The sequence below is a fragment of the Aquarana catesbeiana genome, linkage group LG08 (genome assembly GCF_042186555.1).
Source record: "Aquarana catesbeiana isolate 2022-GZ linkage group LG08, ASM4218655v1, whole genome shotgun sequence".
Taxonomy (NCBI): Eukaryota; Metazoa; Chordata; class Amphibia; order Anura; family Ranidae; genus Aquarana; species Aquarana catesbeiana.
The window spans coordinates 26,562,581-26,577,051 of NC_133331.1; the positions used below are offsets into that span (position 1 = coordinate 26,562,581).

The 14,471-nt window shown below is 42.9% G+C and overlaps 1 protein-coding gene across 4 annotated transcripts in view; it reads left to right on the plus strand.

Annotated features, from left to right (window-relative positions):
- Window positions 1-14,471, plus strand: part of LOC141105644 (alpha-2-macroglobulin-like) — a 317,621-nt gene that overhangs the window by 295,609 nt on the left and 7,541 nt on the right. For all 4 annotated transcript variants that reach the window (XM_073595620.1, XM_073595618.1, XM_073595617.1 and 1 more), the window contains 2 exons: window positions 4,802-4,892; window positions 10,977-11,045. In XM_073595620.1, the coding sequence (XP_073451721.1) occupies window positions 4,802-4,892; window positions 10,977-11,045 (160 nt within the window). The remainder of the gene's footprint in view (window positions 1-4,801; window positions 4,893-10,976; window positions 11,046-14,471) is intronic.

Genomic DNA, 14,471 nt, shown 5'->3' on the forward strand with positions numbered 1-14,471 from the left:
GTATGCAAGGCAAGCTTGAGCGGAATTCCATCGGAAAAACCATCTAAGGTTTTTCCGACGGAAATTCCAACCGTGTACAGGGCATTACTGTTAGCACACTGACAAGGTTGTTCATCTGCTTTGTCCTCATGCATGCATGTTCAGTGTTAAGCTGACACTTGAGCCATGATTGGCTTCTAAAACTGACACCCAGTGGTGCCCTATGGGTTACTGATGTTAAAACAGATTCAGCATACCTCCCAACCTTCAGAGAAAGAAAAGAGGGACACCTTTGTATGAGGCAAAGGACACATCTCTGCCATGCCCCCAGTTACACAGATCCTAATGAATACACAGAAAATGACTGGGTAAATCCACAAGTCCTTTTTACCACTCAAAAAAAGTAATGTCACCATCACGCCGGGATGTCCAAAAATGGGTCCAAAGCTTTAATCAATGATCACATTGTTACAGCAGAAAGCAACATTTCGGAGCCACGCAGGACCCCTTCATGAGGCATGTGACCTTTGGACCCATTTTTGGAGATCCTGGTGTGCTGGTGACATTACTTTCTTTGCTACACACGGTTTTAGCCATAGTCATCTCTACAGGAATGTGTGCATTGGGAATATTGCATTGGACATTTTACCACTCATTCTCCTTCAAACTGGCTGTTCAAAACAACGAATGTAAGAATTTAGAGGATAGATGAAAGGTTTAGCATTGTAGAATAGGGATGAGCCGAACACCCCCCTGTTCGGTTCACACCAGAACATGCGAACAGGAAAAAAGTTCGTTCGAACACCGTTAAAGTCTATGGGACACGAACGTGAATAATCAAAAGTGCTAATTTTAAAGGCTAATATGCAAGTTATTGTCATAAAAAGTGTTTGGGGACCTGGGTCCTGCCCCAGGGGACATGGATCAATGCAAAAAAAAGTTTTAAAAACGGCCGTTTTTTCAGGAGCAGTGATTTTAATAATGCTTAAAGTCAAACAATAAAAGTGTAATATCCCTTTAAATTTCGTACCTGGGGGGTGTCTATAGTATGCCTGTAAAGGGGCGCATGTTTCCTGTGTTTAGAACAGTCTGACAGCAAAATGACATTTTGAAGGAAAAAAGCCATTTAAAACTACCCGCGGCTATTGCATTGCCGACAATACACATAGAAGTTCATTGATAAAAACGGCATGGGAATTCCCCAAAGGGGAACCCCGAACCAAAATTAAAAAAAAAAAAAATGACGTGGGAGTCCTCCTAAATTCCATACCAGGCCCTTCAGGTCTGGTATGGATATTAAGGGGAACCCCGGCCAAAATAAAAAAAAAAAAATGACGTGGGGTTCCCCTTAAATTCCATACCAGACCCTTCAGGTCTGGTATGGATTTTAAGGGGAACCCCGCGCAAAAAAAAAAAAAAATGGCGTGGGGTCCCCCCCCAAAAATCCATACCAGACCCTTATCCGAGCACGCAACCTGGCAGGCCGCAGGAAAAGGGGGGGGACGAGAGTGCGGCCCCCCCCTCCTGAACCGTATCAGGCCACATGCCCTCAACATTGGGAGGGTGCTTTGGGGTAGCCCCCCAAAACACCTTGTCCCCATGTTGATGAGGACAAGGGCCTCATCCCCACAACCCTGGCCGGTGGTTGTGGGGGTCTGCGGGCGGGGGGCTTATCGGAATCTGGAAGCCCCCTTTAACAAGGGGACCCCCAGATCCCGGCCCCCCCGTGTGAAATGGTAAGGGGGTACAAAAGTACCCCTACCATTTCACTAAAAAACTGTCAAAAATGTTAAAAATGACAAGAGACAGTTTTTGACAATTCCTTTATTTAAATACTTCTTCTTTCTTCTATCTTCCTTCATCTTCTGGTTCTTCTGGTTCTTCTGGCTCTTCTGGTTCTTCCTCCGGCGTTCTCGTCCAGCATCTCCTCCGCGGCGTCTTCTATCTTCTTCTCCTCGGGCCGCTCTGCACCCATGGCATGGGGGGAGGCTCCCGCTCTTCTCTTCATCTTTTTCATCTTCTTCTCTTCTTCTTTTCTTCTCTTCTTCTCTTCTTCTCTTCTTCTCTTCTTCATTTTCTTCTCCGGGCCGCTCCACACCCATGCTGGCATGGAGGGAGGCTCCCACTGTGTGACGGCGCTCCTCGTCTGACAGTTCTTAAATAACGGGGGGCGGGGCCACCCGGTGACCCCGCCCCCCTCTGACGCACGGGACATGACGGGACTTCCCTGTGGCATTCCCCGTGACGTCACAGGGAAGTCCCGTCAAGTCACCATGCGTCAGAGGGGGGTGGGGTCACCGGGTGGCCCCGCCCCCCGTTATTTAAGAACTGTCAGACGAGGAGCGCCGCCACACAGCGGGAGCCTCCCTCCATGCCAGCATGGGTGTGGAGCAGCCCGGAGAAGAAAATGAAGAAGAGAAGAAGAGAAGAAAGAAGAAGAAAAGAAGATGAAGAAGATGAAGAGAAGAGCGGGAGCCTCCCCCCATGCCATGGGTGCAGAGCGGCCCGAGGAGAAGAAGATAGAAGACGCCGCGGAGGAGATGCTGGACGAGAACGCCGGAGGAAGAACCAGAAGAGCCAGAAGAACCAGAAGAACCAGAAGATGAAGGAAGATAGAAGAAAGAAGAAGTATTTAAATAAAGGAATTGTCAAAAACTGTCTCTTGTCATTTTTAACATTTTTGTACCCCCTTACCATTTCACACAGGGGGGGGCCGGGATCTGGGGGTCCCCTTGTTAAAGGGGGCTTCCAGATTCCGATAAGCCCCCCGCCCGCAGACCCCCACAACCACCAGCCAGGGTTGTGGGGATGAGGCCCTTGTCCTCATCAACATGGGGACAAGGTGTTTTGGGGGGCTACCCCAAAGCACCCTCCCAATGTTGAGGGCATGTGGCCTGGTACGGTTCAGGAGGGGGGGGCCGCACTCTCATCCCCCCCTCTTTTCCTTCGGCCTGCCAGGTTGCGTGCTCAGATAAGGGTCTGGTATGGATTTTTGGGGGGACCCCACGCCGTTTTTTTTTTTTTTTTTTTTGGCGCGAGGTTCCTCTTAAAATCCATACCACACCTGAAGGGTCTGGTATGGAATTTAGGGGGAACCCCACGTCATTTTTTTTTTAAATTTTGGCCGGGATTCCCCTTAATATCCATATCAGACCTGAAGGGCCTGGTATGGAATTTAGGAGGACTCCCACGTCATTTTTTTTTTTTAATTTTGGTTCGGGGTTCCCCTTTGGGGAATTCCCATGCCGTTTTTATCAATGAACTTCTATGTGTATTGTCGGCAATGCAATAGCCGCGGGTAGTTTTAAATGAGTTTTTTCCTTCAAAATGTCATTTTGCTGTCAGACTGTTCTAAACACAGGAAACATGCGCCCCTTTACAGGCATACTATAGACACCCCCCAGGTATGAAATTTAAAGGGATATTACACTTTTATTGTTTGACTTTAAGCATTATTAAAATCACTGCTCCTGAAAAACCGGCCGTTTTTAAATCTTTTTTTTGCATTGATCCATGTCCCCTGGGGCAGGACCCGGGTCCCCAAACACTTTTTATGACAATAACTTGCATATTAGCCTTTAAAATTAGCACTTTTGATTTCTCCCATAGACTTTTAAAGGGTGTTCCGCGGCATTCGAATTTGTTCGTTGTTCGGCGAACTTGCGAACAGCCAATGTTCGAGTCGAACATGAGTTCGACTCGAACTCGAAGCTCATCCCTATTGTAGAATAGTTTTGGTAGTTAAAGTGTTTGTAAACCCTCTCATATACCCAGTGAAGTGAAATACCTCAGATGATGCACAGAGATGAAACAAATCCCCCTACGTGCTGTAAGTGTTACTTGTTTATCTGCAGTTTTCTCTTCTCTACATTTGTTCAAAAGTGCAGAATTGTGATAAAACACTTCTGCATCTGTAAGGATCACAGAATGGGGGTGGGTGGAGTGCTGTTTGGAGGAAAGGGACACCCCCACCTTCAGACACAGCACAGGAATGAAGGAAGGATACAGAGTTGTGTCCTGAATAGACAAGCTGTTTGCTGAGCTCCCTCCCCATCACAAATGTATCTCTTGTGTAGGGAAAACTTCTCAGAAGTGACTCATGCTGATAACAGAGGAACGAAGCACCAGAGAGAAATTACACTTAGAGCTTTGAGGATAGGCAAGTGAACAATACAGATATATGTGCTTACCTCAGATTGCATGACTGAGGTTTACAACAACCACTTTAAATAATACATTGTTTAACAAGATATATCTCTAGAACAGTGGTATTCAAACTGTTGCCTATAGGCCGGATTCGGCTCCTTGCTTACCTTTACCTGACCCTTGGGGCACTATTCCTCCTACTGACACAAACAATGAGGCACCATTCCTTCAACTGACACCAATAAGGCACTATTGTTGCCACTAATACCATGGGTGAGGCACTATTCTCCTCCTTCTAACCACAGGCACTATGTCTTTTTTTTTTTTTTTTTACTGCCATTGACATTGGGGCCTTTTTTCTTCTCCCACCAGCCACATTCCCTCTAAGGTCTCAAAGACAGTAAACTAGCCCTTTGTTTAGAAATTTGGCAACCCCTGTACTAGAGCAAAAAAAAAAAAAAGAGGCATAATTTAAGTGGAAAAAGGGACAAAGGGATTTTGTTTGAAATGAGGGACACTTGGGAGCTATGTATTCAATACAATGGCTAACATTGAATTATGTCTTAATGGATACATAGTGGCTTGAATGATTTTTTTTAATTATTCATCTTGGCTCTTATTTTAGGCTGCAAATCAAAGAATTTTTAATCAAGATCTATGTTTTTGTTTCCTACAGATACGTTGGAACCCGGGAGAAATCCAACATGGCTGTTATCGAGGTGAAGATGCTGTCTGGATACATCCCTGTCAAGAGTACAATAAAGAAGGTAAAGACCTGTATAACTAATCTATAGACCAGTTATGCCGCGTACAAACTCCAAAGGTTTCTCCGACAGAACTCAGATGGAATTCCATTCAAGTGGTCTTGCCTACACACGGTCAAACCAAAGTCCGACCAAAGTCCGACCATCGAGAATGCAGCGACGTACAGCACGTACGACGGGACTAGAAAAAGGAAGTTCAATAGCCAGTAGCCAATAGCTTCCGTCTCGTACTTGCTTCAGAGCAAGCGTTGTTTCTGGTCCATCGGAACAGCATACAGAGGAGCGGTTTTCCCGACAGGAACATGTTCTATTTCTAGGTCCATCAGAATTTTCGAAAAAAAAAGTCCGATGAGGCACACACACGATCAGAATAGATGATGAAAAGCTTCCATCAGACTTTTCTGTCAGACATTCCGCTCGTGTGTATGCGGCCTTAGTGTCTAAAGCAGCCTTTCTCAACCAAGGTTCCTTCAGAGGTTGCTTTTTAAAAAGAGAGATCTGTTTGCAAGGAGTTTTTACTTTTTCTGTATGTCTACATTTTCTATGCTTCCTCTGAGGGGGTTAGAAAATCTGTCAGATTTCTCTCGTTATCTGTGGGAGAGATTTTATAGGTCTTGAAAACAAAGTTTTCACCAGGACAGAAAATGAGATTCAGTCTTCAATAGTGTAGCACCCTCTACTCTGGTAGGTGTTAGTAGTAGAATTTTTGACAGTACAGGTAAATTTAATTAGACCTAGCCAGAAGCCTGTTTGTTTTGATCTGTGGGGGCTGGGAGTGGCTCAGAGTAGGCTGGTGACTCACAGATAACATCCTCTTTCGGTTACCTCCCTTCTGCTTCTAGAAGGAAGGAAGGAGCGGAAGAGAGGTGGGGCTGTCTGGGGTGTCTCAAGGGGCTCTAACCAATCGACAACTAGGATTGGCGGGGGCAGGCTCCCTTGAAATACCCAGGGTCAGCCCAGCTGGGGAGGAGTTGTCAAGTGAAAGAACTGGGAGATGGAGTACTAGCTGTCGTGGCCTTTGATGAAGCTTCCCAGTCTGGGAGGGGGGTGACCTTGGGCCTGGAGCTCGGGAGTGGAAGGAACCCTCGTACAAACCCCAGGAGTGGGTACTGCCGGGCAAGTCTCCAGGAGGGATCCACCGGTTGTCAGTGAGTGACACACAGTCAAGAAAGCTGGGAAAAGGCATGCCGGAGCAAATTGGGAGGATGCAATCTGAGATGGATGTAGAGCCAGTGAGGACTGTGGTGTCATGGGCAGTGGAGACAGGCAGCTGAACCCAGGAGGGCTGGAAGGGCTGAAGAGGGCTGCCTGGGACCAGTAGTCCACCTATAAGTCCACCTAGGTCCTTGCCTGAAAAGGGCTGTTGCTAGGGCCTGGCTGAAGCCAGTGGCAGGCCTAACTACGTGTTAGCTGTGCCTGAAGAGTTGTTCTGGAGGAAGAGGAAGGAATAGTCTGCATCAAGAGTTGTGATGGAGGAAGAAGAGAGTTTATAATTTGTCCCAAGCTATGCAAAAATCTTTCTGGGCATCCCATGAATTCCTTAACCCCATCCAAGTTATAATCCCTCAATAAAAACACAAAACCAAGCTAATGGACTGTTCATCGTCTTGGAGTGTCTGGGAAGTGAATGCCGGGCTGGGCAGGGTGACAGGTGGACCACAACTTTCAGAAGCCTCTATGGGGGTACTGCTACAATAGGGATTGTTCTGCTTGCACAATCTAACACTGAAAGTGTGATCTCTTTAAATGACCCAATTGTGGTGAGATAGCTTACAGTTTCAGACAGTGACTCAGTCCAAATGACATCTTGCAGATCGTACAAATTTTTAATTCAAAACTTGTGCAGATCATAACAGATGGACATCAGTTAGGTCAAAAAAATCATAGTGTGTCTAGCTCCAGCAGAATGCAGCACAGGTGAGGGATGGAGACTAAAGCAGGAAGTATAAGGATAGGACTATATAGAGTATCCCCTAGCTACAGAGTGAGGAAGGAACAAGATTATTAAAGGCAAACAAACATCAAAGCATATGTAACATGATAAACGCAGGAAGAAAGAAAATGCTGATGGGGGTTCTAGGCTCCCCCACCCATCTAAACAAAAATAATTGGCTAGATTCCTACTTTATTTCAATTGAATTTTATTATTATTGAATATAAACAGACAAGAAAGGTGAAAAATGAACATCAAAGGTTACATTGCAAGACAGTTAAATCTCAGAGATCTTCAATAGTGAAAGGATTAATAGTAGTAGTATAAAGTACAGTGACCGTTATGAAAGTAAAAGAGAGTAATTTCTCCATTTATTCATTTAACAAGAGAAGAAACATGGGGAGTCACTGGCGTGACTACGTCAACTTCTATTAACATTGAGAAGGAACTCCTGGGGATTGATTAAGGTAGTACCCCCACAATGTCTCCAGCCATCATCCTATCTATCAATGAATCCATCTTTTAAAAATGAAAAATGAGTTGAATCCTAGTGATAGGTAACTGTCATAAAAGGGAACATATGTAGGAAAAACTACCAGGAGAAGTTAAGTCCAATCCCCATAAAGGTAAATAAAAGTTACAATGCACATGAAGAAAATAAAAAATATTTTTGTCATTACACTGAACCTACTCGTGGTAGACAGCTACCTCTAATCGTTGGGTGAGGTAATTGAATGTGATGCATATGGTTCTGGACCTACATCCGCCCTCTCCTCAAAATCATTAAAAAATCAGACCTCTGCTTCCACTCATACGCTGACGATACCCAAACCTACTTTCGAATCTCCGGACAAAAAGACCACCATCAGCAACTAGAGAAATGCCTCACTTTAATAGATGACTGGATGACCATTAGTTCCCTCAAACTCAACGGGTCAAAAACAGAACTTCTCTACCTACACGCTAACCAAAATCCCAAAACCAAGACTCCATGGACACCTCCCGCCATCTTTGGACAAACCATCTCTCCGAGCACCAAAGCCAAAAGTCTTGGAGTTATCTTTGACTCAGAAATGACAATGGATGCACAAATAGGATCAGTAGTTAGCGGATCTCACCATTTCCTCAGCCTGTTACGCAGACTCATCCCCTTCATCCCAGAAGATGACAAAGCAGCAGTAGTTGGAACAATCATCAATTCCCATCTCGACTACGCAAACTCACTCTACATAGGATTACCCCAATATCAGCTTGCGCGTCTACAGGCCATTCAAGACTGCTAACAGGAAAAAAACCCTGGGAGTCCATCTCCCCATCCCTAAAGGAGCCTACATTGGCTAACAGTAAAGAATCGGTTCACATTCAAGACCCTCTGCCTCACCCACAAATGCATACAAGGTAACGCCCCTCAATACCTCCGAGAGAAAATAAAACATTACACACCGAATTGCAATCTGCGATCATCTAGCCAAAACCTCCTCCTCGTTCCCAAATACCGCTACAAAGCAAAGGGAGAACGAAGATTCGCAGTCCAGGGACCTCGGCTATGGAACTCTCTTCCGACTCACATCCGCATGGAAGAAAACCATCAGGCCTTCAGGAAAAAACTCAAGACTTACCTCTTCTAATGAAGCTGACAACACAAACGCATCAGCACCTTGAGGCGATTCAGTTAGCATTTGCAGCGCTTTACAAATCATTCATTCATTCATTCAGACCTGTGTAAATCTGGTAGAACAAGGCTTACAGATGTGTCCTTCCAAGAACCTACTTACTCCCAAATTCCAGAGGTCCACAAGGTAACCTGAATGATAAAAGGCTAGAGCAAGTCAAAAAAGGTTAGAGAAACCCAAAAGAGAAGGAAAGAAAGATTCAGAAGCCTAGAGGAAATCACCTGACACCTTAAAGATATCTAACTCTTCACTACTGCAGAGAAACATGTACATATTTGGCCCATGGTTCCCATATAGCTTCAAATTTCGGAACCGTACAAAGAAGAGTGCTGACCAACTTCTCTTGAGCCATGATCCAGGAAATTTTTGGTTTAGTTTTCCCACAGGAGACAGTTGATGTCTTCCAAGCCCTAGCTATAGTTATTTTTGCTCCTAGCAGTTAGATTCCTATTTTTAATGGCCTCTTTTCACACTGTTGCTCAACCATCTGTGGTTGAGTATTTGTATGACATGTAAAGGTGTATTGCAGCTAAGACCTAATTGTCAGTGCTTCTATATACTTTGTAAAGTACTGCAAGATATGAAAATGCAATCAATAAGATCCAACCAGAACCCTTAACAGAGTAATCTGATATCATGTGAGAGTGAAAAAGACAGGTTTTTCAAATGTTTTCCGTGGGCTATTATGAGCTCCTGTAAGTTCAACCTTCATCAACTCTACTTGGCTACAACAGCAAAGTTTATTACAGCAAACCTACCTAATACACATGTATTGTTTTGCAGGAATTGAGCATTTAATTTGAAACTCCAGACCCATTCAGGAAAAAATCCCTTACATTAACAATACAGTATATAGTACGTTATAGCAAACTTTATTGAAGATGGCTACTTCTTGTACGCTCCCCATGTCTTTTCTGAGGCTGACTGCTAAGTGGGAGGTTCTGTCTTCATTAGTTATAATGAAATTAATAGTGCGCTTATTCCTTAGTTTCTATATATTGACCAATAAAAAAGTGGTCTTTAACCATAAATCTATAGCATACAAGATAATCCTATAATGATGAAACAACAAAATTAAAGTCCATATGATTATGCATAGGGATCCTGTGTTTGGAGCAGGTAAATAGTCCAACCAAAAACACTGCTGCTCCAGTGTGTGCTATTAGTGACAATTTATCAGTGAAGTATGCACCTTCACCATCCACCTTAAGTGCAATGGACGCTCACCTTCAGGATATGACCAATAATGGTCAGACAGAGCCTTTGCACAATGCCAATATCTTAGTGCCTCCAGGAATCCACCCAAAATAATCCAGATCTCCCGTGGTCCCCGTTCTGATGAGCAAACAATCCTTTACTTCTCCCAGTTTGCTCAGAGTATATAAGAATATATCATTGTGCGATATAGCTTAAAAATGTGTTTCCGCTTTTTTAAAAAGTATTGCATACTTACATTTAAATTTCTTTATATGTTGCATATATTTAAAACTTTTAGACGGCTGCTCTCCTCCTCACCGTCCTTCCTGGTTTACAAGACCCCGAAAATGACATCACCGGCTTCACCCGACGCTTTGCGTCCCCTGTCATGTGACTTCTTCAAAGGGAAAAGCTTTTCACCACTTACACCACTTTTTTATTGGTCATTATATAGAACCTAGGGAATAAGCGCACCAATAATTTGATTATATATAATTTGGTATAGTGTGAGATGACTAAGTGAATGGTTGCAGTTATTAGTTTATTCATTATTACACTTTTCTCACTTATTGGTTACATAGCAGCGCACAAGTATTTTTCATACACATATGTCTTCATTATTATCACCTGATCAGTCTCAGTTTAGTAATAAGTAAGAAACAGCTGTGTATCGCTCAAGTTGAGTTGGACTTGAGACAAGTATCTTACAAAAATGAAGACAATGCCCACAATTTTACTTCTGGACAATAACAAACATAGTAAGTCAGAGTTCAGGGAATGATATATACATAATTATAGAATCACTCTAAGTTGCCAAATTTTAAGAAGGTGACATAAAATGTTTTGCAGTTTAAAAGAACCTATCCAGCTGCATATTGATATTAGAGGGTCTAAAAAATGAATTACATATCAGTTATATTAATTGCATGATCTTTGTATTGAAAATGGCATTACTGCAATGCAAGATAATAATGCACCATGAAAATTAGAGCAGTGCTGTGCCATTCATTTTAAATGGCATCCCAATGCTCTTAACCCAACATATCTCCAGTGCAAATACCATGCGTTGTGGTGCACTGCATTGGAGAGTATGTCTCATGTCCAGTTTAGGGTGCATTGGCACCCCATCCAAATAAATGGGCTGCATTAATTCAACACTCTAATGCACATTTATGCACCCCAATGAACCAGATAGATCTGAATGGACTCTTAATGTGTGAATTTTGCTGACTAGGCTTCATAGGTTTTGGCAGTTTATGTGCAATTATTATTTTTTTTTTACAGCTGACAACTGACCAACTTATACAGAGAAGTGAAATCCAGATGGACATGGTCACTTTATACCTGAATCAGGTTTGAATAACTTTCTTTAGAATATTGGAAAGCTTTAGAAATGTTGTTGTAGATTGGTTGGTCTCCTTCTTGCTGGCTTACCTTTGCTACCTATTGACATCACATATCAGTCAGAAGATCCAGCTGCCACATGATTACTTTTTCCACTGATTGTAACCACTTGCCGACTGCCTAACGTCATTACTTTGATGTTTAACACTGGGGTTGTGGCTGCAGCTAGATGCCATAACCCTCAGGTGCAGGTCTTTCTGATAAAAGTGGTCCGAGTGGCGCATTCGCTGCTGGATCAATTTTAAAAGCAGAGGTAGGGGTCCACCCCCCACCACCACCACTTTTCGGTGTTTCCCGGGGTTACCTGGGCGATCGGTAGCTCCAGGAACTGATATGGCACTGGCAGCAGCTGGGCACAGAGAGGAGTCAAGGAAAGATGGCCTCTGCTTATCTCTATGGCCTACGAGGACTGGAGTGATGTCATGGCGTCACTTCTGGTTCTGGCCCCATGTAAAACAAGCCCCCCTTCTTTTTTTTTTTTTTTAAAGGAAAAGATCATTTTTTTTTGTTATGATATATTTTGCTTTTAAGGGTAGAGGAGAGACTTTAAACCCCAGATCTCTCCATATAGAGGACCTGTCATGCTGTATTGTTATTGCAAGAGATGTTTACATGTGCTAGAAGGAGGAATTTGGAGGGAGAAGAGTTACAACCTTAATTCACTGAACTCTGCCTTACAGACTACATTTTAGGGCTTGTTCACACCAGGTGCAGTGAGGTAACGCATGCGAGATCACACAATTTCCTGTACTGCACACACGGGTGCTGCCTTTTGCAGTCACACATGGGTGCCATTATTTTTTGAATGACACCCCCACGCATCTAGAAAATGCATATATATATGTGTGTGTGTGTATATACATATATATGTTTGCGCCCATTAAAAAATGCGACGTGCTTGAACACGCATAAAAAAGCTTGTGCTTGGACGCACCTCCTGGTGTGAATGAGCCCTTAGACTGATGTGCCCCAGGATTGTGCACAGTTCTAAAGGGAGCCTTAACTGAATAAATGTTGAAAAACACTGCACTGATCAGCTGTAGCCTGCAGTTCTGATTGAGCGAGGATTTCTGACAGGCTGGTTGTACAGAAGTTGATCAATAGATTGACTTCTGTACAACCAGCCTGCCCATACATGGTACAAAACAATTAGGCCAGTTCAGCATGGATTTTTGATCCATGTATGCCCATCTTAGGACTTCCAGGTCTTGTGCCTCCCCAGCCTTCTGCTGGACAGTGAAATGAGAAGCAGCAGACTAACAAGCTCCTCTCTGTCACTCTGCTTTCTCCTCCTATCAGCACAAGCCATGTTAGTACATAACTGATTGGCTGTTTTTGCTGTTTTTGCTGTTTCTCCCTCTTCCATACCTCCCAACTTTCTGAAATGGGAACGAGGGACACCTATTAGCAAAAGTATGTAGGCATAGGAAACACCCCCTGCCACACCCCTTTAAAGGAGCATTGCACATACAAAAATGATTGGTTAAATCAACAAGTGCTTTTTTTTTTACTACCACTATTCCTTTATATTGGCTTTTGAAATTTACAAATGCAGCAATTTAGAATTTGGATGAAAGGTTTAGCACTGGGAAACACTTATTGAAAGATAAACAGTGCATTTTATATACAACTATATAGATCAGACCAAAATGAGGGACAAATGAGGAGGAAAGAGGGAAACAATGAGAGCTAATGTGAAAAGGGTTGAGGTAGTGTCTCAGTCCCAAATTCGTATGTACAACACAGAAAAAAGCTTTGCCCACAGGACTTTTAAAGAGTCACACATCAGACAGCAAATGTAAAAATATTTTTTTTTATTACATTTAAAAACATATGTACCACAATAATAAAGAAGACATAAATGATGAACATGAATGGTGCTGCATATAGTTCATATGAAAAAATTAGATAAGTGGGACCTGAAAGCACCATACAGATACCCCAATCGATCTAGAGATGCTGCGCGAATGATCTCTACGTGTTTCACAAGGTAATTCTAGCTTCCTCAGGAGAGGCGCAGGTAGATATCTGGAGATAAAAATGAATCAATGAATGATAACAATAATAAACAAAAAATAAATAAATAAAAAGGGGGAAGGGGTAGTAGAGGGAAGGGGAAAGGGCAGGAGGAGAACCACCTGGACCACCACCTGGAAGTTACAGATATTGAGATATACTCATACATACATGGCTCTCCTCCTGCCCTTTCCCCTTCCCCATACTACCCTTTCCTCCCTTTTTCCTTTTTAATTCTTTGTTTATTATTGTTAGCATTCATTGATTCATTTTTATCTCCAGATACCTACCTACGCCTCTCCTGAGGAAGCGAGAATTATCTTGTGAAACGCATAGAGATCATTCAAGCAGCAGCTCTAGATCAATTGGGGTATCTGTATGGTGCTTTCAGGTCCCGCATATCTAATTTTTCCATATGAACTCTATGCAGCACCATGTTCATCATTTATGTCTTCTTTATTCTTGTGATACATATATTTTTAAATGTATGATAAAAAAAAATTTAAAAAATCTTATTTTTACATTACTGTCTGACGTGTGACTCTTTAAAAGTCCTGTGGGCAAAACATTTTTTCTGTATTGTACAGAGGAGGAAAAAGGGACAGAGGGACTTTGTTCCAAATCAGGGACAGTCCCTCAAAATCAGGGACAGTTGGGAGCTATGCTCTCCTAGTAAGAAATGTGCATTACTGTGGATTGCAAAAGGCTAATATCAGGTCAAATTCAAGTACATACACTGCTTGCATAAAAATACCTTTCAGTATGTATTTATGAATACAGAGCTTCATTAATTTGTGTGTTTTATAACTACAGTTTATGGACCAAATTTTCCCTTTTTTCCATAAACACCCCACAGACAGGAACTAAATCTCCCTATAATGTGTCAAATTTTCTTTGGTGAATTAAAGTGGTTCTAAAGGTTTAAATATAAAAAAACAAAAACACAAACATGTTATACTTACTCGCTCTGTACAATGACTTCACACAGAGCAGCCCCCATCCTCTTTTTTGGGGTTCCCCCCTGCCAAGTACTCCCAATAGCAAGCGGCTTGCCAGGAAGGCTCTTGAGCAGGTTTGCTGCCAAGCCATACACTTGTGAATGGACATTGTTTATTCACACATGAATCATAGATTGGCCCACCTCCTGCTCTCTCCTCATTGGCTCATTGGCTGTGATTGACAACAGCAGGAGCCAAATACTCCCACGGCTGTGTGAGCCAATGAGGATAGAGAGGCCCAGGAGAGCCACTGCTCTCATTTACAATTTACAAGATTGGAATGGGGCTCAGGTAAGTATAAGGGGGTGCTGCTGCACCCAGAAGGTTTTTTACCTTAAAGTTGTTTTAAAGGCAGATATAC